We start from the raw sequence: 23785 nt of genomic DNA, 5'->3' as shown, positions 1-23785 counted from the left end.
TCGGTATGGAGATGCAACGGAGCAACAACTGCGGCCGATCGATCTACTTTACTCTCCATCCTCTCCTGCAGAGCAATAATAGACTTTCCAAATACATCGGCACGGCTCGATACGTGGCTGCAGGGTGGTGGTATGGCTTGTCCTGCGGTGCCCTGTGGTGGTGGTGATGACCGAGCTCGGCGGTCGCCTGCCCTTATAATCTAAAACAACTCGACATATCTCAACAACACACAGGATGGCCGACCTGTATAGCAGAGTGAGTTTGATTTAATTGACCATAAGCTAACCCGCTCACAGACCACCCTCTAACACGACAGCCTTCCCCTGTTCCCTGGTCCTTGCCCCCCGTAGTCCCCTTGTCCCATGACCCCAGTGATATGTGCCCAGCCAGCGAGCAGGAAAGAGCAAGAAAAATAAGAAAGAGAGAAGAGAGAAAAATAAGAAAGAGAGAAGAGAGAAAAATAAGAAAGAGAGAAGAGAGAAAAATAAGAAAGAGAGAGAGAGAGAAAAGAAGAAGAAAGAACAAGTAAGTTTAACACCCCCCTCCTCTCACTACTATACAGGTTGGCCGCCTACAATTTTTTTTTTTTGACCTATCTCCCTTAAAGTATCCTAGATCTTTCTATAAATATACATATGCTCCCGCTCTCTTCCCTACAACCGGCATATAGAAACAAGTACAATAATTATCTGCAGCCTTCCCTGAAACCCTGGCGTATGGGCAGGCTACCTGTTGTATATTCTTTTCTTGTGTTCCACCTCTATTTTTGTTTGGCCGTCCTGACCGGAACTCCTAGGGTGTTTGGTTCCTTCTTATGCTTGTCTGCAATAGACTCCTCGACCTGATATATCTCATCGAACCTGGTGTGCGAAAGGGTGTTAGCTGTGCTCCCGCGCGATAAGAATTCCCCCAGCGAGATCTCTCTGCTTTTGCTTACCCCTGCTCCCCGACAATCATCTTGGTGTACACCTCCATCTCCTCCAACTGCGCAGCACACCCAGTGAGACTCTCGTTGTACGAGTAGCTGTAGATCTGCAGCCACTTCCTCCTCTCGTCGTCGCCTTCGTCCCCGGCCGCGTCAGACCCGAGCTCCTTCTCCATCTCGACCATACGGTCGAGGAGACGTTGGCGTGCTGCTGCTGCGCTCGGGAGATATCGCTATTGTTGAGCGCGGCCAGAGCATGGTTAGCGAATGCTCTCCATCCAAGGCTGTAGAAGGCCAGGCCAGTAGGAAAGGGGCAAGTGGAGAAGCTTACAGGCACTCTAGTCCTCTGCCGAAGCGCACCGGCGAGGATATAAAAGTTGGTGAGGACAGTGGCCACCGCATCGCGCCTATAGCTCAGGAGGCTCTCGGCCGCGCGATCGTGCCGACCGCCCATGAATCGCGGGTGGAAGAAGAGGGCCGCCTGGCGGAGGGAGACGAGATGCTCGAAGAAGCTCTCTGCCGAGTCGGTGAGGAGAGCGTAAGGGCGGACATCGAAGGGGCCGCGGAGGCGGATCTCGTGGCGGGTGAGGAGCTAGATGGAAAGAACTTGTGTCAGGGAGGGGAACACTAGAGCGAGCCGGATAAGGGGCCTTGTGTCTTACCATGAGTTGCCTGATCCTCACGAAGCCTTCGCGGATTCTTCCTTCCAGTATTTCGGAGCGCACCACATCGGCTGGCTGCGGTTCGTCACCGGTCTCATAGTATACATATTTGCCGAGAATATCTGTTGGTGTCGTTAGAACATGCAGTCTGAGTGCGGACTCAGAGGAGTGGGGGGACCATGGTATACTTCGGTAGACAATGCTGATGAAAAACAGCATCATGGCCGACGCCTTTCTTAGCTCATGCCTCCCTACAAACGGCCAGAGCAGCCAGTTCACGAGGGCCGCTGTCATCACCCCAACGACAATGGCCGCCCCTCGGGTGGCAGCGATGACAGCCGTGGAATCCTGGCCCTCGGCAGTGACAAGACCCAGTGAGACGATGGTAAAGGAGTGACAGCCGATCAGGCCGGACCTCTGGACGACTTTATCAGCATCGTGCCTCACTAGGAGCCGCTGGTACCACTTACTGGATGAGTGCTCTGTGTGAAGCGGTAGAGCATGGGCGGGTAGTAGATGGCCGCAAATACCGCCATGACATAGGGACTGCCGCCTCCCGCGGCATATGCGAAGCCGCTCCAGACCGCACCCAGAACACCTACCCCGGAGCGCACAAGGAGATCAGTGAGGTTGGGCCCGACCCTGAGAACATGTTAACCCGGCTATCGTTGTTCCTTAACTTGGGATCGCCATACCTGGGATGCATCATGACCCAAGCGATAATGACTGCCCACCACGACTGGTAATAATTCCACCATCCTCTGCTCTGAGAGAGCCAAGCAGGTATGGAAAGCAGCGAGGTGGCCATCACTGTTTTGAGAGCATATCTCGTCCCGAAGCCCTGTAGACGGTGCAGCACACGCCAGGCGTCGTTGGCAACCCCAACATTCCCCTGGGAATCAGGTGGCGTGTTCATAGCCGCGGCTGTGGTACCTGGGTCGAGTCTAGTCTCCATTCTCCTCAGATACTCAGACTCGTGTTCTCGTGAGACAGGATCGTGTTGGCGAGCTTTGATTTCCTCTATCAGTGCAGAAATCTGGTCAAAGGCTTTGTAGTATGAGCCTGACGTCCGTCAGCCCGGGTTAGCACTATTGTGAGAGAAGGTCCGGGGCCCGCCAAATACTTACCGGCAGTAACACCTCCACGATCATGTCGCACCTGCTGATTCAAGCGATCTACCGCTTTATGCAGGGGATACGACGGCAGATGGAAGCGAGGATGGGTGGGAGCCGTCCGCTGCAGCTCACGCACCTTGGTCGCCATGGCGTCTATGGCTTCGGCGGCTTGTCGAATGGGCCGGCAGTAAGCAAGAACTCTCACGACTTCGGATCTCGCGGCAAAACCAGACTGCTGCTCCGTCTTCCTGAGCACATCAGCCTCCACGGCATCAAAGATGATCATCTGCCGGCGTAGCTGGCCGATGTGCGCTTCGACATTCGCCGACACTTCGGCTGGGGGGCCGATCTGTTTTCGGAACCCCGATAGATCCATCAGGGCAGCCGCGCAGGCCTGCGTTGAAGCTTGCATAGACCGGATCAACTCGGCGACGGGAGGGGTAAGGAGATCATAAGCCAGATCTTCAGCTGCGTCAGAGTTGTACGGGGCAGTATTATTATTCCCGTCCTCATCGACCAGTCTGTGGTGCAAGGGTGTCGGCTCAATGGCTAGGAGCGCCCTGATCACGGCCTGCAGCACATTCCGAAGAGCCTTGGCCTCATCTGGTTGGAAGCGTGTGATGCTGATATCAAGTGTCAGGTCTCGATAAGCTTGAGATAGGTTGACAAATGTCCTTGTCAGGCGTCTGCGAGTGTTAGATCTGTCGGGCGCCAGCAGAACGAGCCCTTCCTGTGCGCCAGTTAGCGTTGGTCAATGGATGTTCCAAGAGCTTCGAATAGGTTGCTGACCATCATAGCGTCAAGAGCGTCGTGAAGAGACGTAGCATATGATCTTGCTCCGGTATCAGGAAAGATAGTCACGCCAATAATAAGACAAAGTGCCTGGCCAAAGACCCAAGGTATTCCGAACTCCCACAACTTCCTCCATCTGACCTCGTCATCGGAGGCATCCGAAAGACAGGTATAAAAGACCGCGATACCCGCGCACAATACGCATTGGAAGAAACGGACGTAATGAGACCGTACACTCGCAATCACGGCAAGGAACAGGCACTGGAACACTGCCACGATGGCACCGTACCCTTTCTGCGAGGCCGCACTTGAGACAGACACCTCCAAAGCAAGCGAGCCCCATGCTAGTCCCAACGCCGTGCCAAAGATAGTGAGAACGGTACCGTCAATCTGAGCGCCGATTGTCCGTCCCGGGTGGTTGATCACGGCTGAAATGACGATGACATAGTTGTACTTCCCGAGCCAATGTCGCACAGCAGGCACGAGGCACAGTATATAGGCCGTGAAGACGGCCAGAAAAGACTTGAGCAGCGCAATTCCAGAACCCGAAGTTCTCAAGCGGGCCATGGCATGTCTGATCTCGAGCCATCGTCTGGGAAAGAAATCCCCCAGAGGCAGGCGCTTGTGCCGGCGCAATGCCTTTGGCAAGATCTTGTCCGCATGGTAGAGCAGGTCTTCTTGCTCGACAGGGCGCGGATTGAAGAATAAAGCATCAAAGAAGCCGTCCCGGAACTCGGTGACGCCATAAGAGTTGAGATACTGATGCTCTTCCTCGGGGATGTTCGCTGCTGGTCGGGCAGGATCCCATGATTCAGCCAGGGAGTCTGCCCTTTGGGGACGAGTGCCTCGTCGAGGACGCCTTTGATGTAAGCTATGCATCTCTGAAGACGGCTGGATGTCCATCGTCCCAAGTCTCGAATGCGACTGGTCGAGTTCTGGGTCTGAAGTCATGGCCTCGAGTCTGGTCCTAAATCGCAAGATGCCATCCCGGCCATGTCCTCTTTCTCGGAATCCATAGCGAGCCCTAGATAATCATCTCGTCGGCGAGGCTAGAGGGAGCCTAGTGTTCTTCCTTCAGCAAGGTTTCCCGGAACCCTCGATACATAAAGATTGATTGGTCTTGCTTGATCTTGTATCAACACAGACTGGTGTTGTTTTCTTTCCCAAACTTTACTATCATTTATTAGCGCCATGGTGCAAATGACAAGAGGCAGGTACCCACTGGAAGCCTTCTATCCCGGGTGGAGATGCACTAATAAAAATGGCAGCTGCACACCACCTAGCACCTGCAGTGAGTGTGGTCTGCATTTGTCTCTGAAGACTCTACAATTCAGAAGGGTTGGGTTGGATTTTGGCTTGAATCCGGCTGACCAAAACTTTTCATTAATCAAGCACTACTGTTGGTAAAGAAAGAGCAATTGCTTTCACAAGCACAGGTGGCCACGAGAAAAGCTCCAGCAATGTTCATGGAAAGAGACAGGACATCATGATCTACAATGTAGTAGACAACGGTGGCACTGTAGCCGCTGGCATGTCAGTTTGACTGAGCAGATTTGGCTCAGAGGCCCGGAACGCGAGATGAGCACAGTCGACTTTGCACATCTCAACTTGTTCAACAAAGTCAATTGCTAGATGAGGACATCCTGCTGCAACAAGTGCATGATAGCAGATGCATAAAACAGGCTCAAAAGGAGTGATTAGACGCGGTCAGGCTTGATATTGGACATGATCGCCCATTGAAAGCGCACTTGGACATCTTGGGTGTTGCCTGTTCGGGACTAGGCAGAGCCGATCCGTGTGCAGCCCATGAGACTGACATCCTCATGATCGAGAGTTTGGCGTCGGAGGAATGGAAAGGTCCAAAGGATGTTGTCGATGCAGTGAGGGGTAATATAAAGAAATCATTTGAACCATTTGACAAGGTAGACATATCCAGTACTCAAATACAAAACAAGAACAAAAACCAGCGAAAAGTCTGACGATTTGAATTGTTTGCATCCTGCCAAGGTAAATGCTGGGAGGCAATACACGTGATCTTGCACGCCTCACGTGAACGGACGTCTCCACCGGGCGATTCCGGCTACCTTTGCCCGATTTTGTAGCTGGAGCCAGCAAAAGAGTCAACCCTCAAATCAAGCCAACGCCAAAAACAACCCCCATCTCCACTCACAACCTCCCTCCTACTCCGGTCTGCCCTCCCAGTCACTGCCAGACCGCAACCCCCTCCATCGCCCTCTGGCACGACTCCCCCCTACTCGACGACTACATATACAAACAAGCAAGGCCCGAACTCAGTCAATCGACCCAAGCACCGCCTTGCCGAAATGCCTCAGATCCGACCGACCGGCGCTGCCCTGCGCGCGGTCACCACCCGCCGCTCCGCCGGTGCCGCCGCCCTCCAGCGCAGCCCTTTCTCCAGCACCTCGCACAAGGCCGCCTCCCACGGCTCCCAGTACGACCCCCCGACCGGCTGGCTGTTTGGCGTCAAGCCCGGCGAGAAGTACAAGAACGAGGGATGGGAGAAGCCCTTCTTCTGGGGCTTCTGCGGCAGCCTGATCGTCTTTGCCCTGGCGTGGCCCTTCAAGCCCGATACTTCGTGAGTATCCCTCTACTTCCCGGCGGGCCCGAGCCTGTCTCGGGACTGCAGCGATTGGGGTGCTGCAGATGGCAAAGTAGCCCTTGGCTGACTGATTGATGATAACAGCATACAAACCTGGGCTCTCGAGGAGGCGAGGAGGAGATTAGAAGCCGAGGGTATCCTGGAGGACCCGCAGAAGAAGCAATAAAGGCCTAGATCACTCATCAGGTTCTTTGCGGGGAGGGAAAGTGACCCATGGTGGAAGGGGATCCGGTGCTGCTGCATGCTTGTGTATATCTCTCTCTTTTGTTTCTGTCGGACCTGCAAAGGCGGGAGTCTTCCACTAAGGAACATACCGGTTTAGAGTTGGCATCATAGACGGTCGAATCCGTCGACTCGACAAGACTATCATATTACATTGACTCGCGAATTCTTCAAGCTACTCCGCAAGGCTCTTTGTTCTTGTGCACGAGTTTATCATGTCATTTGTGCCCTCTTACGAGGTTCTGAAATCTAACTTCTAGATGCGGACTGCAACGCATCATCAGCAATTCAAGAAGAAAAAAATTGCTATTTTGTTTAACACAAGCCCGCCAGGTCTATCTCAAATCCTCTTCCTTATCTAGCACTTGTAACTCCACTCATGCTCAATGTCACCGTACTGGATCTCCTCGATCCAGTTCTTCATCTTGGACGCAATCTCGCCAGACTCCTCGTGCTCGTGCAGACCGCACTGCACGTTCTCGCCCTTCCAGTGGATGCTCCTCACGGGCGAGACGATGGCGGCGGTGCCGGCGCCAAAGGCCTCGATGAGCCTGCCCTCGTGCGAGGCGTCGTAGAGCTCCTGCATCGTGTACTTGCGCTCGACGACCTCCCAGCCCTCGGGGGCGAGGCGCTCGCGGGCGAGGGCCAGGACCGAGTCCCGGGTGACGCCCTCGAGGATAGTGCCGTCGAGCGGCGCCGTGACGAGCTGCTTCTTGCCGGAGCGCTTGTCGACCATGGCGACGAACATGTTCATGGTGCCGACCTCGGTGACGTAGCCCTCCTCGCCGAAGAGCCACAGGTTCTGCTGGAAGCCGCGGCTCATGGCCTCGCGCTGGGGCACGATGCAGGGCGCGTAGTTGGCGCCGAGCTTCTTGTCGCCGACGCCGCCGGGCCAGGCGCGCACGGCGTAGTCGGTGGCCTCGAGCGTGATGGCCTTGAAGCCGGTCGGGTAGTAAGGGCCGACGGGGGAGGCGATGACGAAGAGCAGGGCCGAGCCGGGGGCGCCGACGCCGAGCGTCTTCTGCGTGCCGATCATGGTGGGCCGCAGGTAGAGCGAGTAGCCCTTCTGGTCCGGGATGAAGCGCGACTCGAGCTTGGCGAACTGCGAGATGAGGTCGATGACGGCCGGGGCGCCGAAGCTGGGCAGCGCGATGCGCGTGGCTGACTTGTTGAGGCGCTCCATGTTCTTGTCCGGGCGGAAGAGCCGGACCTGGCCCGACTTGTCCTTGTAGGCCTTCATGCCCTCGAAGCACTCGAAGGCGTAGTGGAACACGCACGACGCCGGGTCCAGAGAGAGGTTCTGGTAGGGGGAGATCTTGGGCGCCGCCCAGCCGTTGTCCTTGTCCCACTCGACGGTGAGCATGTGGTCTGGAAGAAGGCCCGAGTTAGCTATTTGTCTGAAAAGCATATGCAGCTGAGTATTGGAGTTTTACCTGTGAAGGTCTGGCCGAAGACGAGCTCCTCAGGCTTGCGGAGTGCGCCGGGCTTGGTGGTCTTGGTGATGGAGAGGTGCTTGGGCTCGATATCGAGCTGGATGGTAGACGAGGCAGCACCAGCGCCAATGCTGTACTGCCTGGCATTTTGCCTCAATCCGAGTAGTAACCTGGAGGTCCGGGCAGCCTGTGAAGCGCCGCAGCGCGGCAGAAGGGGACGAAACATGTTGTCCCTGTTGTGAAGGAGGGCGAGAGATAGAGAGAGATGCCTTTGTTTTCACCGAGAAATTTTTGGTATTACTAGCCAGAAGGGAAAAAAATCCGCTGTAGGAGAGTACGCAAAAAGCTCAACACCAATTGATGACAAGACACTGAGTTTCACACACAACAAGACGGCCAATCCAGCAGAGCGGTCTACGGCGGGAGGACAAGGGCTTGAAATAGGGCGCGCGGCGTGGGCGTGGGAGTCACAGACGGAGGTGAAGCTGCTGCGCGGGAGCTGGGGGAGAATCCTCTCGGAGCAGAATCGGAGTCGAGACGCTTCCCCAGTTTTGCAGGGTCCCGGCAATTGAGCCAATGAGCGGCGAGGCATAGACCTGGACCAAGCCCATTCGCCGGCCAGTCTCGCTTACACTCGCTCTGCGACGGCCACGCGGACCCTTTGGCGTGGCAGCTCAGGCCAGCTGGCGAGCCCGGTCACCGCAGCTGGGGGATTCGTTATCAAATTGACCCTTGTCGTAATGAGCTTATCAACCAGATAACTAACTGACTGGCCTAAGAAAGTTGGCTCCTGAACCAGCTTGGTTGGAGCTCACGATGCAAGCTGTCGCTCTGCTTTTTGGACAGTTTCGACTTTGAGCACGCACGCGATGGTTCAGGTGAACGAACAGATCCAACGCACTGCATGAGCACGAGTTCTTGCGCATAAACCCCGAAAACCCCGCTTTCCAAACAAGTCCTCCTAAGCTCGACCAGGCGAATTCGATCACCGCTGCGACCGAACCGAAGACCAGCGCATTCTTTTGATGATAGTCTCATAACGGATATGCAGGTCGGACAGCCGGTCCTTCCCGCCAGCGACCATGTTCTCCTCAAGGTGGTCGTCCAACATCAACAGCAACTATGAGGTCTCCAAGACATCCACATCAAGTGCCGGGCCCTGGAACATATACGATGCAAAGAAAAAGTCCACCGGCAAGGCCTACTCGGTCTTCATTTTCGAGAGGAAGTCGCTGGACCAGCATGCCGGCTCCATGAGCCGGTCGAGTGCCTCCGCCTTCAAGCGAGTGTGTGACGAGGTTGTCGACCGCTTGAAGAGGGAGGCATCCGCCCTGGCGAAGCTCCGCCATCCGAGCGTACTAGAACTGGTCGAGCCGGTCGAAGATACCAGAGGTGGTGGACTTCAATTCGTGACAGAGGCCGTGACCACCTCGCTGGCTAGCGTGCTCCAAGAAAAGGATGACCAGGAGAGGTCCGGCGGGGTGGGAGGCCGCTCGAGTCGCTATGTCACGGAGGACTCAGAGGGCAACCGGAGAAGACGGGAGCTCGAGATTGACGAGCTGGAGATCCAAAAGGGACTTCTGCAACTGAGCAAAGCTCTAGAATTCCTCCATGAGAATGCCGGGCTGGTCCACGGCAACCTCACGCCCGATGCCATTCTCATCAATGCTAAGGCACGTCGAGTTGCATCAGTTTACGTTGCTGAATAAGTGTCATACTGACCTCTCTACAGTCCGACTGGAAAATCAGCGGCTTGTCTTTCTGCAGCCCCCCTGATCATTCCTCAAAAGCGACGTCTTTCCAGCCGGTTAGTCTTGGCGAAGTTCTCAACTTGGATGCACGCCTGCCACGTTTTGTGCAGCTGAATCTCGACTATACGTCCCCTGACTTTGTCATGGACAACAATCTCACTACATCAGCCGACATGTTCTCGCTAGGGCTGGTGTGCATCGCACTCTATAATTCTCCCCATCGATCTCCATTGGAGTGCAATTCCAGCATATCCGCCTACAAGAGACTGTTCAACTCATCTTCTACAATCCCTTCACAGAGCAACAGTTTTCTTTGCAGTCGGCCGCTACCACGAGATCTGGCAAACTATGTACTTCCAAGGCTCATCACGAGAAGGCCAGCTCAGCGAATGACAGCCAAGGAGTTTCAGATGAGCGAGTATTTCAATGGCATTTTGATATCAACGATCCGGTTCCTCGATACCTTCCCTGCCAAGACGCCCGGTGAGAAGAAATCTTTCTTGCGGGGCTTGACTCGTGTTTTGGAAGAGTTCCCCAAGTCAGTCATGGAGAAGAAGGTCTTACCGGGCCTTCTCGACGAGATGAAGGACAAGGAGCTGTGGGCGCCGATATTGAAAAACGTTTTCACCATAATTAGGCTACTCCCTTCAGGCAAGCGTGCATTCACTGATAAGGTCAGACCGGTGCTCAAGGAGCATTTTGTCACCAATGCCAAGCAAACGCAGGAGAAGGATAACGACAGAGACGCCGGCTTGATGGTCGTGCTGGAGCACCTTGCCACTATTGCCGACAGCTCATCAGGCAAGGACTTCAAGGATGGTATGTCCAAATTCCTAAGGCCTCCCCTTTGTGCAACTACTAATGCCACTTAGACATTCTACCCATCATCGGAGCAGCGCTGGAGTCGCCCACGCCAGCCGTTGTCGATGCGGCGCTTCGAAGTCTGCCCGTCGTACTCCCGGTTTTGGACTTCAGCACCATCAAGAACGATCTGTTCCCAGTGATAGCAACCATCTTTAGCAAAACAAATAGCCTCGCCATCAAAGTGCGAGGCTTGCAAGCGTTCGCCATCCTGTGCGGCGGATCCGAGGACCCCGCCGCGGAGGATGGCCTCAGCGGTCTCGCGCCGGAGAAGAAGAAGACGTCCTCGTCGAGCGCGCTAGACAAATATACCATGCAGGAGAAGATCGTGCCGCTGATCAAGGCCATCAAGACGAAGGAGCCCGCAGTCATGATGGCGGCACTCAATGCATTGCGCGTAGTAGGCGAGACTGCGGATGCGGACTTTGTCGCCATGGACATCCTCCCCGTCCTCTGGTCGATGAGTCTCGGTCCTCTGCTGGAGCTGAAGCAGTTCCAGAGCTTCATGGACCTCATCAAGCACTTGTCGAGGAGAGTGGAGGATGAGCAGACGAAGAAGCTGCAGGAGACTTCCATCGCAAACAACGGCGTGTCTGCTGCGGCGCCCAACGACGATATGCTGTCGTTCGGCGGGCTGACAGGAACGCAGTTTGACGCCACGAACGGCGCCGGAGACGACGACTTCGAGCGCCTGGTCAAGGGCTCGGCGGCAGCCGGCTCGTCGTCAGCGAACCCCATGGACAGCAGCTGGGACAGCATGCCCACTGCCCGCGTCGCATCCCCGGGCATCAGGGCTGCCGCTCAGGCCAGCGAGCCGAGGTTCTCCTGGTCCAGCCAGCCCACGAGCCCCGCGCCCGCCTCCGCCAGCGCCTTCGGCAAGCCCGCCGGCGCCCCGCCGGGCTTCCGGACCGTCACCCCGGACCTCGCGGGCATCGCCTCCCTCACGCCGTCCACGACGCAGTTCTCCCAGCCCCTGCAGCCGACGGCGAACACGACGTCGACGACGACGACGGCAACGGCCTTCTCCCCGCCGCCCGCGCAGCAGAGCTCCTCCGCCAGCCCCTGGGCCACGACGAACTCGTCCGCGCCCATGGGCGGCGGCGGCGGTCTGAACTCGTCCATGGGCGCCATGGGGCTGGCGGACCAGCAGAAGAGGCCTGCGCCCCTGGCGGCCGCCCAGCCGCAGAAGCCGTCGTACTCGCTCGCTCCTCCGCCGGGGGCCGGGGCGACGACCATGAGCACTGCCACCACCACCACCGGGACTTTCGGGGGAGGCGGCGGCGGCGGGTTCAGTCTCGCCCCCCCGCCTGCACAGCAGCAGCAGCAACCCAACTACGGGCGGCCGGGCATACCGTCTACCGGCAGCACGGGGTCTATGGGGTCTGCTTATGGGCGGGGCCTGGCCTCTGGCGCGAGCGCGGTGGGTGGCGCGTCTGGTATGGGGATGGGGACGGGGACGGGCATGGGCATGGGCATGGGTATAGGTATGGGCATGAGTGGGAGCGGGATGGGTGGTGGCAGTGGCATGGGGAGTTTGATGCAGCAGCAGCAGCAGCAACAACAACACCAGGCTCAGCCGCAGCAGGGAGCCAAGTCTGGGCTGGCCAAGTATGAGAGTCTGCTATAAGCGTGAATCATCTTCAAATCGGGGGGGGCCGGTAGATTAGTAGATATCGGGCACATTGTAGAATGGGGTTAGTGACGAGGAGCGGTAATACCTTTTTGAGAGTGAATGCAAGAGCGATGATTATCCGCTTTGTGTGGATGATTCTGGCCATTAAACGGAAGTCTTCTCGAGTTGAAAGTTCTGGATAGGTTGCCGATATCGTGTTCTTCGGGACCGTAGTAGTTTTCTCCGGTAATTCACGTCGTTCTTTGTGGCTCCAAGCACCCTCTTTGTCCACATACATGGTCTACGAATCGAGTCTTTCCAAGTCATCTGCTCGGCTCTATTCTATTTTGCTCATCGATTGTCTGCTTTGCTTGGTTTTCTCTTTCCCATCTTTCTTTTCTCTCTACGCTCCCCAACTAACACTGTTGCCTTCTATGCACTTATGTTGGTGAAAAAGAAAGAAACGAGACCCAATCCTCGTGACGTAGTTCCAGGTCTTCTCGCTTCTGTGTAGACATCGTGACCACCAGACAAACACATCAAATGCACACACATGCATCAGTACAGCACACAGGCAACTTGCTTCTGCCGTCCAGGTATGAGCATTTGGTGCCGTTCTCCCAACGGAGTTCTACTACGTATCGACAACCTCCGAAATACTCCGGGGGGGCAAGAATGGATTCAGTCTCCGAGTACCTGGATGGCACCCGTCCAGTCCAGTCTGGCCTGCAGGACTCGCCATGCTCTCTCTCGCATGTGGTCGGTTCCCGCAGCAAAGGAGGAACCACAGTCATCCCCTCATCATATGATTTTCATTCCGGTCAACGTCAAATCACGACGGTAAGCGAAACCCCGTGTTTTCTCCGTGGTTATATCCACTCGAATCAATCAGCCCACACACTAACACCCGCACACAAACACACACAAACAGGATCCGAAAACCATACAAATCAATTCTCTTCCAGCTGCTAGTCTTTACTCTTGGGCTGGCTGCGGACCTCGGTCTAAGCTAAGTTACCTAAACCCCATCCCCAACCCCCATCCAGGCGAAACGGGGTGAACCGAGCCGGACCGGCCTTCTTTGTCTTTCTACTCGAACGCCTGAGACTCCGTGCTCAAACACATAAAAAAAAACACACACACAACAATCAACAAACAAAAAGAATGTAGGTGGGCAGTCCACCTTGCTGTGTCCTCCCAACATCGTGTCCGGGTTTCTGATCACGGGCTGTCCGTCGTCGTAGTTGTCGTACCAAAAATCTAACAGTACTTGCAAAGGATAGCACAGCCTAGACGTTTTTTTTTTAAAAAAAAATCTAGGCCTTGGACGGACATCCCCGTGTCGCTGAATTTTATGACTTCCTCCTCTAAATCGCCTTCGTTTCGGTCATGATCCTCGCTGCCGTATTAGTGGTGATTGGGCGGGGTAACCCTCACGCTATCACCTTGTGCGACCCTCCCAAAAAGTAAAAAAGACGTAACCGGGTAGACCCTAAGTAGGGAAGGATGTGTATGGCCGCCAGGTGCAAACAGTCATATCAGCTCTTCCGTTGCTGACTGTTGGACCAAACGCACCCGAGTCTCTCCCGAAGAAGACGGCCCGCTCGTGCAAAAAAGGCAGTCCGCTCAGTTCTGCGACGGCGCCTCCTTCTTCACCACCGCGGCCTCGGGCTTCGCCGTGACATCGGTAAACATCCACCGGCTCTTGTACCCCTGCTGGAGCTCGACGTCGACCTCCTGGTTGGGCGGCACCATCTCGTGCCTGAGGTCCCACCCGGCCCTCCGGCACAGCTCCGAGACGACGACGTCGCAGTCGCCCAGCATGTCGATGTCAAAGTTGACGTGGCCGACGGGCGTGCGCGAGATGTAGATCTGCGGGATGTGCGGCGGCAGGTAGGGGACGACCTCGGAGACGGGCGCCACCTTGAGCGAGGTGCCGATGACGATGACGAGGTCGACCAGCTCCTTGTCGTGCTCCGTCAGCCGCCGCGAGAACTCGTCGGGCAGGGGCTCGCCGAAGAAGGTGATGTCGGGCTTCATGACGCCGCCGTTGCTGGGCAGGTCGTACTCGCTGTCCGAGGCGCTGTCGTAGTCTCCCGGCCGCCTGCGGACCTTCTTCTCCGTGCCGTCGCGGGCGAGCTTGCGCTTGCGGCTGTTGGCCGTCGTGCGCTCCTTGGGGGCGCACTTGGGACACCGCGGGATCTTGCCCGCCTTGATGATGGGGAAGATGCTCTCGCCGTCGACCTGGTAGCCGCACATGACGCACGAGGCCGTCGCGAACGAGCCGTGGCACTGCACGAGCTTGTCAGGCTTGATACCCGCCTTGGCCTCGAGGTTATCGATGTTTTGCGAATAGTTGGTCAGAAGCTTGCCCTTCTGCTGCAGCATGGCGATGAATGCGTGCGTGGGCGAATACCTGTCCTGGTCCGGCAAAATGTCCTTGGCCACCGAGTAGAAGATGGTGGGGTCGTCACGGAAGACGGAAATGTCAAAGACTTCTTGGGGGTCGCTCAGGCCCAGATGCTCGAGTTTAGAGTAGAGACCGGTACCCTTGGAGCGGAAGTCGGGAATGCCCAGCGAAGTCGAGATGCCAGCGCCCGTCAGGACGATGATGTTTTTGGATGTCTGGAGCAGGTGGACCGCGTCTTCAATCGTGTTGAACTTGGAGAGCTTGGCCCGTTTCGAGAGCTCGCGGCTCATGGCCAGGCTCAACAAGCTGAAATAGGCGTCGTCATCCTCGCCCTCGAGGAAGGCCGGCGGCCGTATGCCAAAGGCAGTCAGCAACTTCTTGGCCGTGATGGTACCCGAGTCAACGGTCCGCCTGCAGAACTCCTCGGGTCCTATTGCCCGCAGCAGGTGACGGAAATGAACAGCCTCATCAGGCGTGCATGCGCCAGGGACTGTCGGGATTTTGTCAGCAAACACTGCACCATGTAGTCGAAAACTAGGGGTGAAAAAAAAAAGAGAGAAAGGGCATCAGTTCAAAGCAACAATTAGCGCACTGCCTGACCTGACAGTGGCATTGCAAAAATTGACAAGGAAAAGCAGTGAAGCACAGAAATGACAACAACAGCGTACATGACTTTCAAGCATGTCCGAGCGCAAATTGCAGACTTGGTAAATCAAGAAACTCACTATCTGTGAAGAATTTGTCCTCAGCCAAGTCGTCGAGGGCGTCCTCGAACAATGACTCTGTCTCCCACGACTCGCCTAGATCATTGACTCTCTCCTCGAGCTCATTGAGGGCGCCATGCACAACGCCATGTTTGATGTCGTTTCGGATATCATCCATGTGCTTCTTTTCGTCAAAATCAACCAGATCCTTGACACGCGCGCTGGCCTTTTTGGCGGCGACGGCGGCGGTGGTGTTGCCGTTGGTGTTGCCGTTGCTCCTGTTGGGGCCACCGTTTCGAATGGCCACTCCGTTTGATTTTTTGAAGTCGGCCATCTCTGGCCAGACTTGCGTCACGGTCCCTTACGCCGGTTAGAGAGAAATAAAAGGCTTTGATCTTGTTTTCTCTGATGGAAACTCGGTGCCGAATGCGAAATACTGGTGTCAAAAGTTGCAAGAGGTTTTCTTTGCAACTCCAGACCTGTTTGAAACGCGTCAGGCGGGTGTTGTTGACGGGAACACAAGTGGTGGGGGGCGGGAAGATAAGTTTGCTAGATCTGCAACGTGAAGGGGGGGAGAAGAGAAGAGGACAAGCCTAGGTGAAGAAGGTGTGGGAAATGGGGAGCGGGCCGAGGGAGGATATATGTGTCAACGACTATCGCAGCAAAAGGGAGATGTCTGACGATGGGGCAACTCAGTGGTGTTAACTCAGGCAAGAATGATTAGGAGGAATACGGCGAGGAGGGAAAAAAAAGTACATGCGCAGGCAACAGGTAATTGAGTGACTGGAGAGTGAGGGAGTGATGAAGAGATTTGTGCGATGCACAGTCTCGATAAAGGTGCGACTCAAGGGAGCGATGTTTATACTTTCGCTACCTAGGTATCCTGTTGCTGATGGGCGTGCGTGCGATAGGAGCTATGGGGAAAGTCAGGTGTTGGTGGTGTTGATAGGAAATGAAATGGGAAGAGAAGAGACGAGGATCAAGGAGATAATAGAGACATACCTTTTTAGGTTGGCAGTTGTCGAGAGGGCCAGAAACGGCAGAGGGGAGTGCAAGGACTGGCTGGGCTGGACGGACTGCACTCGGGACTCGAGGAGGAGGCAAGGCAAGCAGCAACTCTGGGCCCGGCCTGGAACATGTGTCAAATGGGCCTCGAGTATTAGTGCAAAACTGGCAAGAAAGTCTCTTGTCTGTCTTTGCCTCGATGCTGGCCGATCGGTCTGCCTTTTGTTGCAGGAACGCCTTGTCGGTTTTTGCGATAGGGAAAAAAGTCTTGAGGAATCAAGGTCGCGTAACGAAGAGAAGAAAAAGTCGAAGTTCAAGGTGTGTGGTGAGTGGTGAGTGGCAATGCAGAATGCCGAGTTGGGGAAGTAGGAAGAAGCTTCTGGGTTGCGTGGAAAAATAAACTCTTTGCACACATGGGCTCATCCTCGCGCTTTGTTAGGCGCCCCGGTCAACACTCGGCCTGGCTTGGACTCGGCTCGACTCGACTCGACTCGGGGTTTCAATGAGATCGGAAGCCAACGCGGCATCAAAGACGAGCCCAAACTGCGGCAATTTCACATGAGTGTCCTTTGGAACTTCAAACGTAACTTCTTTCAGAATAGAATAGAATAGAATGATAATATCCATTCCGCTGTTTGGTGACAGCAGCGCCCTATCAAACATCACGCTTTGAATGAACAGGCAGACAATGAATGAATGATGCTATCTAGTTAGGTGCAGTCGATCATGGGGAATGGCTATGGCTGCATGGGGTGGAATAACGTCACGACCTCACATTCCACAAGCAAGATGGCGCAGTGGAAGCGCGCCGGGCTGTACGTACAAATCCAATAATTTGGCTTCCTTCCAACATACTAACATCACCTAGCATAACCCGGAGGACGGTGGATCGAAACCACCTCTTGCTAAAGAGATTTTTTTGGTGCACTCCCGAGTGCTCCATTCTTTTTGCCTCTTTTTTCATTTGGTGCACGCTCATTTTTGCCCATCCCTGCCCCCAGGGACAATAGTGGTCCTTTATGCGTGCAACAGTGAACAGTCCATCTTGCAGTGCTGTGAGGAGAGCGGCCAGGGTTCTACCTGGTTTCTATACCTGCTGTATCACATAGGGCGCCTCTCAGTGTAAACAAAGGAGCCCTTTGAATTGCTCTATGTTAGGGCCTCTCTGTTTTTTCTTTTCTTTTTTCTTTTTGAGAAGCATTCTTGCTCTTCAATTTTTTGGTCGAACCCAGGGCAAACCCAGGGCAAGACTCTGTGCCTTATGTATAGAACTAAGCTATGCATTACCCAATCAAGTTAGAGCAAGATGGCGCAGTGGAAGCGCGCCGGGCTGTACGTACAATTCACCCACTAATTTGACTTGCATCAGAATACTAACATCTCCCAGCATAACCCGGAGGACGGTGGATCGAAACCACTTCTTGCTAAGAAACTTCTTTTTTTGGTTTCTTTTTTTTTTTTTTTTGGCCCTCCTCCCTTTTCTTTTTTGTTTCTCACGTCCTTCAGCTTAATAGAATACAAATAATTCTGAACTTTCTCTGTCTGCTCATCTGCGTGAAATCCTCCCATCCTCTCAAGAAGCCCTACCCTTCTTCTGTGAGTCACTAGAAATATATTAGTGATCTGAACCACCACCACCAACACCACCAACACCACTATGCCCGACATCGCCACCCCAAACCTCCCCTCCCGGGACTTCACCACCACCTCCGCCTTCTACAGAAAGCTAGGCTTCGCCGAGACCTTCCGGGACGAAGGCTGGATGATCCTCAAGCGCCCCAGCACCAGCACCGGCACCGGCCTCACCCTCGAGTTCTTCCCGCACCCGGAGCTCGACCCGGCCGCCAGCTGGTTCAGCTGCTGCCTGCGGCTCGACGACGTCGACGCCTTCTTCGCCGAGGTCCTCGCCGCGGGCGTGCCCGAGGCCACCGTCGGGTTCCCCCGAGCGCACCGGCCGCAGGGCGGGGACGGGGACGGAGGGGGCGCCCTGCTCGACCCGGACGGGACGCTGCTCCGGTTGCTCAAGTCGCAGCCTGCTGCCTAGTTAGTTAGACCACCAGATCTCGTGTGCACTCGTGAGGGAACTACATGCCCACAGCCCCTCTCCTGAATTAGACAAATCAGGATGAGGAATGAGCATCAAGTCGATATCTGGCTGGGACTGTCACACACAGCACACGCACAGAGGACAAAGGCCACAAAGATGCAATAGTTGCGTTGCCACGTGCTTGCTTGCTTGCGTTTCATGCAAGTTTTCTCTCGATTTTGCATTTCTATCTACTTTCTCCGGCTTCCCTGCCCCCTCCCCCTGGTCTATTTCTCTTTTTTAATGTTTGCCCAACGATTTGTCGTTTCGCTTTTCTCGGAACTTTGCCCCCTTTTTCTCAAGAGAAGCTAAAGCAGCGAACAAAAGATGCGCAAACCCCTCCCCCAAAAAAACGCCGCTCCTGCTCCTCCCTCCCCTGCCCACACCATCCATGGTGACAAAAAAAAGCACAGAACGCCGCGAGGAGGGAGCAAATGCTTTGGCGTGGCCTGCTTTCCCCCAAATCAGGAGGTTGAGTTTGTTTTCGAAGGGGGTTCGTTGTCTTTCTCGGATGATCCACGCAAAGAAAAAAGAGATGTTTCGCCATGCTGCTCTATTTCCCTCTGTTTCTTGAGGGATGACACACACAAAAAGAAAAAGACAAATGTGTTATACAATCGCCAGAGGTACAAGTACATGCTGATGCAGTGTGATGAACAAAAGAAACGATAACAAAGACGCAAAAAACAAAAAAAGTCAAAAGCCGGTCCACTCCGTATAGACAAGAACGATGCTGGCAATTCCTGGTGTATGTTTGATGGTTGGTGTGTATGTACGTTCCCACACCCCCTCCCCTTTTGTACGCCTGGGAAAAGGGGCAACGAGGGAGACGGGAAAATTAAAAAGTGTGATGTGATAAGTTAAACGCCCCGCAGCGAGGGCGGGCTAGAAACGGAAGCAGACGCCCTCCTCCGCGCCAACCAGTCCCTCTAGGACGGGGGCGGCGACCTGTTGTGGTGGTGGTGCGGCGGCTGCGGCACCGACAGGCGCGGCACGTCGGACGAGTCCTTGGCGGCGCTGGGGATCTCCTGCGGCTCCTCGGTGAAGGACCCCTCGCCGAGGACGTTGGACGACTGCTGCCCCTGGTCGTCGTCCCTCGTGACGAGCGGCGACGGCGTCCGCGAGATCTGGCTGCCGAAGTCGCGCTCGCCGCTGACGCGGTCGATGGGCGACCAGCCGGCGGCGACGGAGCCGGCAATGATGCCGGCCATGACCGTCGGCGCGCCGAGGGCCGAGTTGGACCGCGAGCGCATGGACCGGGAGCGCTTGCGCGAGTCCGGGGTGGGGATCATGACGGAGCCCAGGCTGTCCTCGCGCGTCGGGGTCTGAGGCGCGTGCACCGAGTTGGACCTCGAATGGTCGCGCGAGGGAGACCGGGAGTTAGTCGGGCTTCGCGACTTGGACATGAAGTCCTTGGGGTGCTTCATGGCAAACTTGAGGTTGTTCAGGCGGCCGCCCTTGTACCGCTTGAGCCAGGCGAGCTCGTCGCGCACGTCGTCCAGGGCGGGAGGGTAGTAGGCAAAGCGCTCGTCGTCATCAGACACGGTGACACCGGGGATCTTGGTGTGGGCTCTACGCTTGAGATAGTCGGGGATGAGGCGCTCGACAAGCGGGTCGGGGACCATGCGGATGACCATTCCGATGGGGATGGAGATGAAGCCGAGGACAATGGCATAAGCCCACTGGGCACCGGTCTGCTTCTCCTTGGGGATGTTGAAGGCAACATCGCCAAACTGAATGATCAGAGCCTGGCCACCACACATGATTATGCTGATGACAGGGAAGAACATGTTCTTGCTCAGACCCTCGAAGATGTTGAAGCGGTTGTCAAGACGGCGGTTGCTATGTTGCGTTAGTGGGATTTTCTAGGGTTGCCTGGTAAGAGGGTTTTCATCACTTACTTCCACTGGTTGAAGATCTGCATCCACACAAAGGTGTTGAAAACCAGTGCCTGAACTTGAGCATCCGTAACATTGTCATCGTAATCCGGGAGGACGTTCTGCTTGCCAAAGTACAGCAGGAAGGTGATGGCGAGCTGGTAGATAGCCTGTCCAATGATCATCTTCCACATGGTCGTCGAGATGATACCTGAACCTTTGCGTTCCGGTTTCTTGTCGAGGACCGAAGGGTGGGGAGGGTCGGTTGCAAGAGCGAGAGCAGCCAGAGTGTCCATGATCAGGTTGACCCAGAGCAACTGGACTGCGGTAAGCACACTAGTTTCATCGTGGCTCGAGACAGCCGAGACGAATGTCAGGACGACAGCGGTGACGTTGACAGTAAGCTGGAACTGCAAGAATCGCTTCACGGCGTCGTTGACCGCACGACCCCACTTCAGAGCGTTGACGATCGAGTTGAAGTTGTCGTCCATCAAGATGATAGCAGATGCCTCCTTGGCGACCTCAGTACCGGTGATACCCATGGAGAAGCCAACGTCAGCCATCTTCAGAGCCGGTGCATCGTTGGTACCATCGCCAGTGACAGCCACGGTTTCTCCCTTCTCCTTGAGCCGCTTGACAAGGATACGCTTGTCTTCGGGGCTGGAGCGCGCCAGGACGTGGAGGCGCGGGATGATCTCTTCTTGCTGGGACTTGGTCAGGTTGCGGAACTCGGGGCCGTCCATGACGATACTGTCGGGCTGCAGGATACCACAGTCTTCGGCAATCGCCTTCGCAGTAAGCCTATTGTCACCAGTGACCATGCGCACAACAACGCCGGCCCTCTGACAGTCCTTGACAGCTTCGCGAACACCCTCGCGCAGAGGATCCTTGATGCCGACCATACCGATGAAGATCATGTCCTTACAGATCTGCTCGAAGGGAACCTCGTCTGAATCGCGGTCGGCGCGGCGGAGGCGGCGGGGAGGCCACTGTTCAAAGTCGCGGTAGATGATGCCGATAGTCCTGAGCGAAGAGGAAGCATATTGCTCGATGAGATGGGCGATTGTCTCCTTGTTCTCCTCCGTCATCTGGCAAGCGCTGATATCCTTGGACGGATCACGCAAGATCTGCGTGCAGTACTCGACCATGATTTCCGAGGCACCCTTCACATAGAGTCTTGCCTTGCCGTCGGGGAGGGCGACGACGACACCCATGCATTTGCGGCCCGAGTCGAAGGGGATCAGCTGCAGGATCTTGGCGTTGGAACGTTCTTCGGCAACGGGACCCATAGCCAGATGCTCCTTGGCGAAGATGAGAAGCGCAGACTCGGTCTTGGAACCAATGAAAGTCATCCGGCCATCGACATCGCCTTCAAAAGCAGTCGAGTTCAGTGCGATCGACTTCAACAGCAGGTCTCGCACGTCTGCACCGAGGATTGAAGTGAACTCATTGGCGCTCAGATCCCTGTGATCCTCAGGAGATGCTGGGGTCTGTTCCTCGTCCGCGGGCTGAATGCCGCCAAATCGATGTGCCGTGCCAATGGTCCCAGCGACAACCAACATCTTGTTCTGAGTCAATGTACCTGTCTTGTCCGAGCAGATGGTGGTGGCGTTGCCCATGACCTCGCAGGCCTTGAGCTGTCGGACCAGGTTGTTTTCCTTGACCATCTTCTTGGTAGCGTAGCTAAGCGCTAGAGTGACTGCTAGAGGAAGACCCTCCGGAACAGCGACAACGATGATGGTGATGACGACGATGAAGATGGTGAGGAAGTCCTGTCCCTTTTGGGCGGGTGTGACATCTGGCGGTAGCTTCGGCAGTCGCGCGCAGAATTCAATGAAGAGGACAACGAAGAGAAGGAGGGCGGAAGCTCCTCCGAGCTTGGCAATGTAATCGGCAATGACGTTGAGTTTCATCTGCAAGGGAGTGATCTCGGGATCATCGTGCAGGGACATCAAGGTCCTGCCGTAACTCGAGTTGACCCCAGTGGATGTGACCAAGAAAGTACCCAGGCCCTCCATCACCCTGGCACCGGACTGGATGAACGGATCCATCTTCTTGAGGCTGTCGTGGTTCTCGATGGCCGCATAGACTTCGTCCGAGGCCCTCTTCTTAATCAGGTCGGACTCTCCGGTGGTCTGAGACTCGTCGCATTTGATGTTGTGGCCCTCAATGAGCACTCCATCGACAGGGATCAGGTCTCCGGTTTCCAAATGCAGTACGTCGCCAACGAGGATATCGTACACCGAGATCTCTTGGGTCTTGCCGGAGCGGATTACCTTGACGAGCCGGTCCGTCTTCTTCTTGTTGAGCTTTGCAAACTGCCGTTCCTTCTGCCAATCGTTCAAAGAGCCCACGATCACAACAATAGTGATGGCCACGATGATGGCGACACCCTCGATCCACTCGACCTTGGGCTCGCCTGGCTTGTGCTCTCCACCAAAGGTCTGGTACAGGCCAACGGCTAGAGATACGGCGGCAGCGATGGAAAGCAGGATCAGGATCTTGTCGTTGAACGTAATCCAGACCAGTTGCAGGAGCGACTTTGCTTTCTTCTCCGGCAGGCGATTGTCCTTGTACACTCGTTTCCTGTCGACGAACCGCTCGCCTCCCGGTTTCGACGTCGGCGTCCTTGCAGCAGTGGGCGTAGTTGGCGAAGGGACATTGTCGATCCCTAATGAGACCTCCTTGTCTTCCGCCGACCCGGTCGCCTCGTCAAAGGTGACACGGCCGCGCACATTGACCTCGTCCGAGCTCAGTCCAGCACGTCGATCGCTTTGCAGACCCTTTTCCAGGCCGCGCAGTCCTCCCATCTTGTAAAAAGCCGATAGGCTCTTTGGGTTGAACATCTTGTTCAGCTGGCCCACGCTGAAGGCGAAAGGGCTGTCGTTCGCCACAAAGTCCTCCTCCTTCCCCTTATCGGGCTTGAGCGCGTCCGCATCATTCATAATCTTATCATTGGACAGATCTTGTGATGTAGTCCTGCCAAGCTTGGGCTTGTCTCCTGGCTGGGATGCGCTGCCCACGACGGTCTCTCCCTGAGACATGGCTACCGATCTCGAGCCATCATCCGAGTCGACCGAGTTTTGCCTTGAGCGGGGGTTGTGCGGTACGGATAGGAAGTTGTGGTTCTGGTCGTTGCCTCTCGAGGTAACAGGGCTGGAGATGTTGTGCGGACTCGTAGGCCGGCTCCGATCGCTCTCAAAGGATGGCGTCTGCTGAAGTTGAGGCCGTCCACTGGATCCTGAGTACCCTCGGGCCGTCCTCTGGGAACCGGACCAGCTGCTTGGGTCGATGGTCGTTACTGGGCTGTGGTTTTCGTCCGTGGGGGATGCTTGCGAGTGTGTTGACTCGGCTTGGTTGGGTGCGCCTGGCTGATCCATGTTGGCATGTGTGTCCGGATTTACCGCTGTGGTGTCTATGGTGATGGTAGGCCTATCACGGGATGGGTTAGAGTCTGCTGGGTTGGATAGTTCTCGCTGAGAATATGGTCTATTCTTCAAAAGAAAGGAGATGGAGAGAAACAGTAACGCTTACGCTCGAGGTCGCCGGGTCGGGGCGGACTCTTCGCCCGTCGGAGGATCCATGATGATCTGGATGGAGGATTATACGATGCCTGGGTGAGGGCGAAGTCGTCAGCATGGGCTTTGCGCTTTGGGCCAAGACTTTCTTTGGCGTATTTGTGTTGAAGTTTCAACCTTTCTGACACAGA

The 23785-nt window shown here is 55.5% G+C and overlaps 7 protein-coding genes across 7 annotated transcripts; 3 read left to right on the top strand and 4 right to left on the bottom strand.

Moving 5' to 3' along the window:
* Positions 1-761: 761 nt before the first annotated feature.
* Positions 762-4446, bottom strand: E0L32_011852 (uncharacterized protein; the record flags this gene model as incomplete). The annotated part of the gene is made up of 8 exons (XM_031134627.1): positions 762-861; positions 939-1159; positions 1258-1518; positions 1589-2005; positions 2059-2230; positions 2284-2650; positions 2716-3433; positions 3493-4446. 8 exons carry the CDS (start codon positions 4444-4446, stop codon positions 762-764), a joined length of 3210 nt encoding a protein of 1069 aa, XP_030999793.1.
* Positions 4447-5819: 1373 nt separating this feature from the next.
* Positions 5820-6281, top strand: E0L32_011851 (uncharacterized protein; the record flags this gene model as incomplete). Its single annotated transcript, XM_031134626.1, has 2 exons — positions 5820-6091; positions 6200-6281. The coding sequence occupies 2 exons, from the start codon at positions 5820-5822 to the stop codon at positions 6279-6281; spliced, it is 354 nt and encodes a 117-aa protein (XP_030999792.1).
* A 414-nt stretch (positions 6282-6695) lies between these two features.
* Positions 6696-7996, bottom strand: E0L32_011850 (uncharacterized protein; the record flags this gene model as incomplete). The annotated part of the gene is made up of 2 exons (XM_031134625.1): positions 6696-7726; positions 7771-7996. 2 exons carry the CDS (start codon positions 7994-7996, stop codon positions 6696-6698), a joined length of 1257 nt encoding a protein of 418 aa, XP_030999791.1.
* Positions 7997-8852: 856 nt separating this feature from the next.
* On the top strand, positions 8853-12009 carry E0L32_011849 (uncharacterized protein; the record flags this gene model as incomplete). The annotated part of the gene is made up of 3 exons (XM_031134623.1): positions 8853-9452; positions 9503-10340; positions 10394-12009. The coding sequence occupies 3 exons, from the start codon at positions 8853-8855 to the stop codon at positions 12007-12009; spliced, it is 3054 nt and encodes a 1017-aa protein (XP_030999790.1).
* Positions 12010-13620: 1611 nt separating this feature from the next.
* E0L32_011848 (uncharacterized protein) lies at positions 13621-15442 on the bottom strand (the record flags this gene model as incomplete). The annotated part of the gene is made up of 2 exons (XM_031134622.1): positions 13621-14918; positions 15130-15442. The coding sequence occupies 2 exons, from the start codon at positions 15440-15442 to the stop codon at positions 13621-13623; spliced, it is 1611 nt and encodes a 536-aa protein (XP_030999789.1).
* Positions 15443-17770: 2328 nt separating this feature from the next.
* Positions 17771-18157, top strand: E0L32_011847 (uncharacterized protein; the record flags this gene model as incomplete). Its single annotated transcript, XM_031134621.1, has 1 exon — positions 17771-18157. The coding sequence occupies one exon, from the start codon at positions 17771-17773 to the stop codon at positions 18155-18157; it is 387 nt and encodes a 128-aa protein (XP_030999788.1).
* Positions 18158-19128: 971 nt separating this feature from the next.
* On the bottom strand, positions 19129-23660 carry E0L32_011846 (uncharacterized protein; the record flags this gene model as incomplete). The annotated part of the gene is made up of 3 exons (XM_031134620.1): positions 19129-20041; positions 20101-23508; positions 23611-23660. 3 exons carry the CDS (start codon positions 23658-23660, stop codon positions 19129-19131), a joined length of 4371 nt encoding a protein of 1456 aa, XP_030999787.1.
* Positions 23661-23785: the final 125 nt, after the last annotated feature.

The sequence above is a fragment of the Thyridium curvatum genome, assembly GCF_004353045.1.
Source record: "Thyridium curvatum strain D216 chromosome Unknown NODE_121_length_78225_cov_84.765794, whole genome shotgun sequence".
Classification (NCBI taxonomy): Eukaryota; Fungi; Ascomycota; class Sordariomycetes; order Thyridiales; family Thyridiaceae; genus Thyridium; species Thyridium curvatum.
This window is presented reverse-complemented; position numbering and strand designations above follow the sequence as displayed.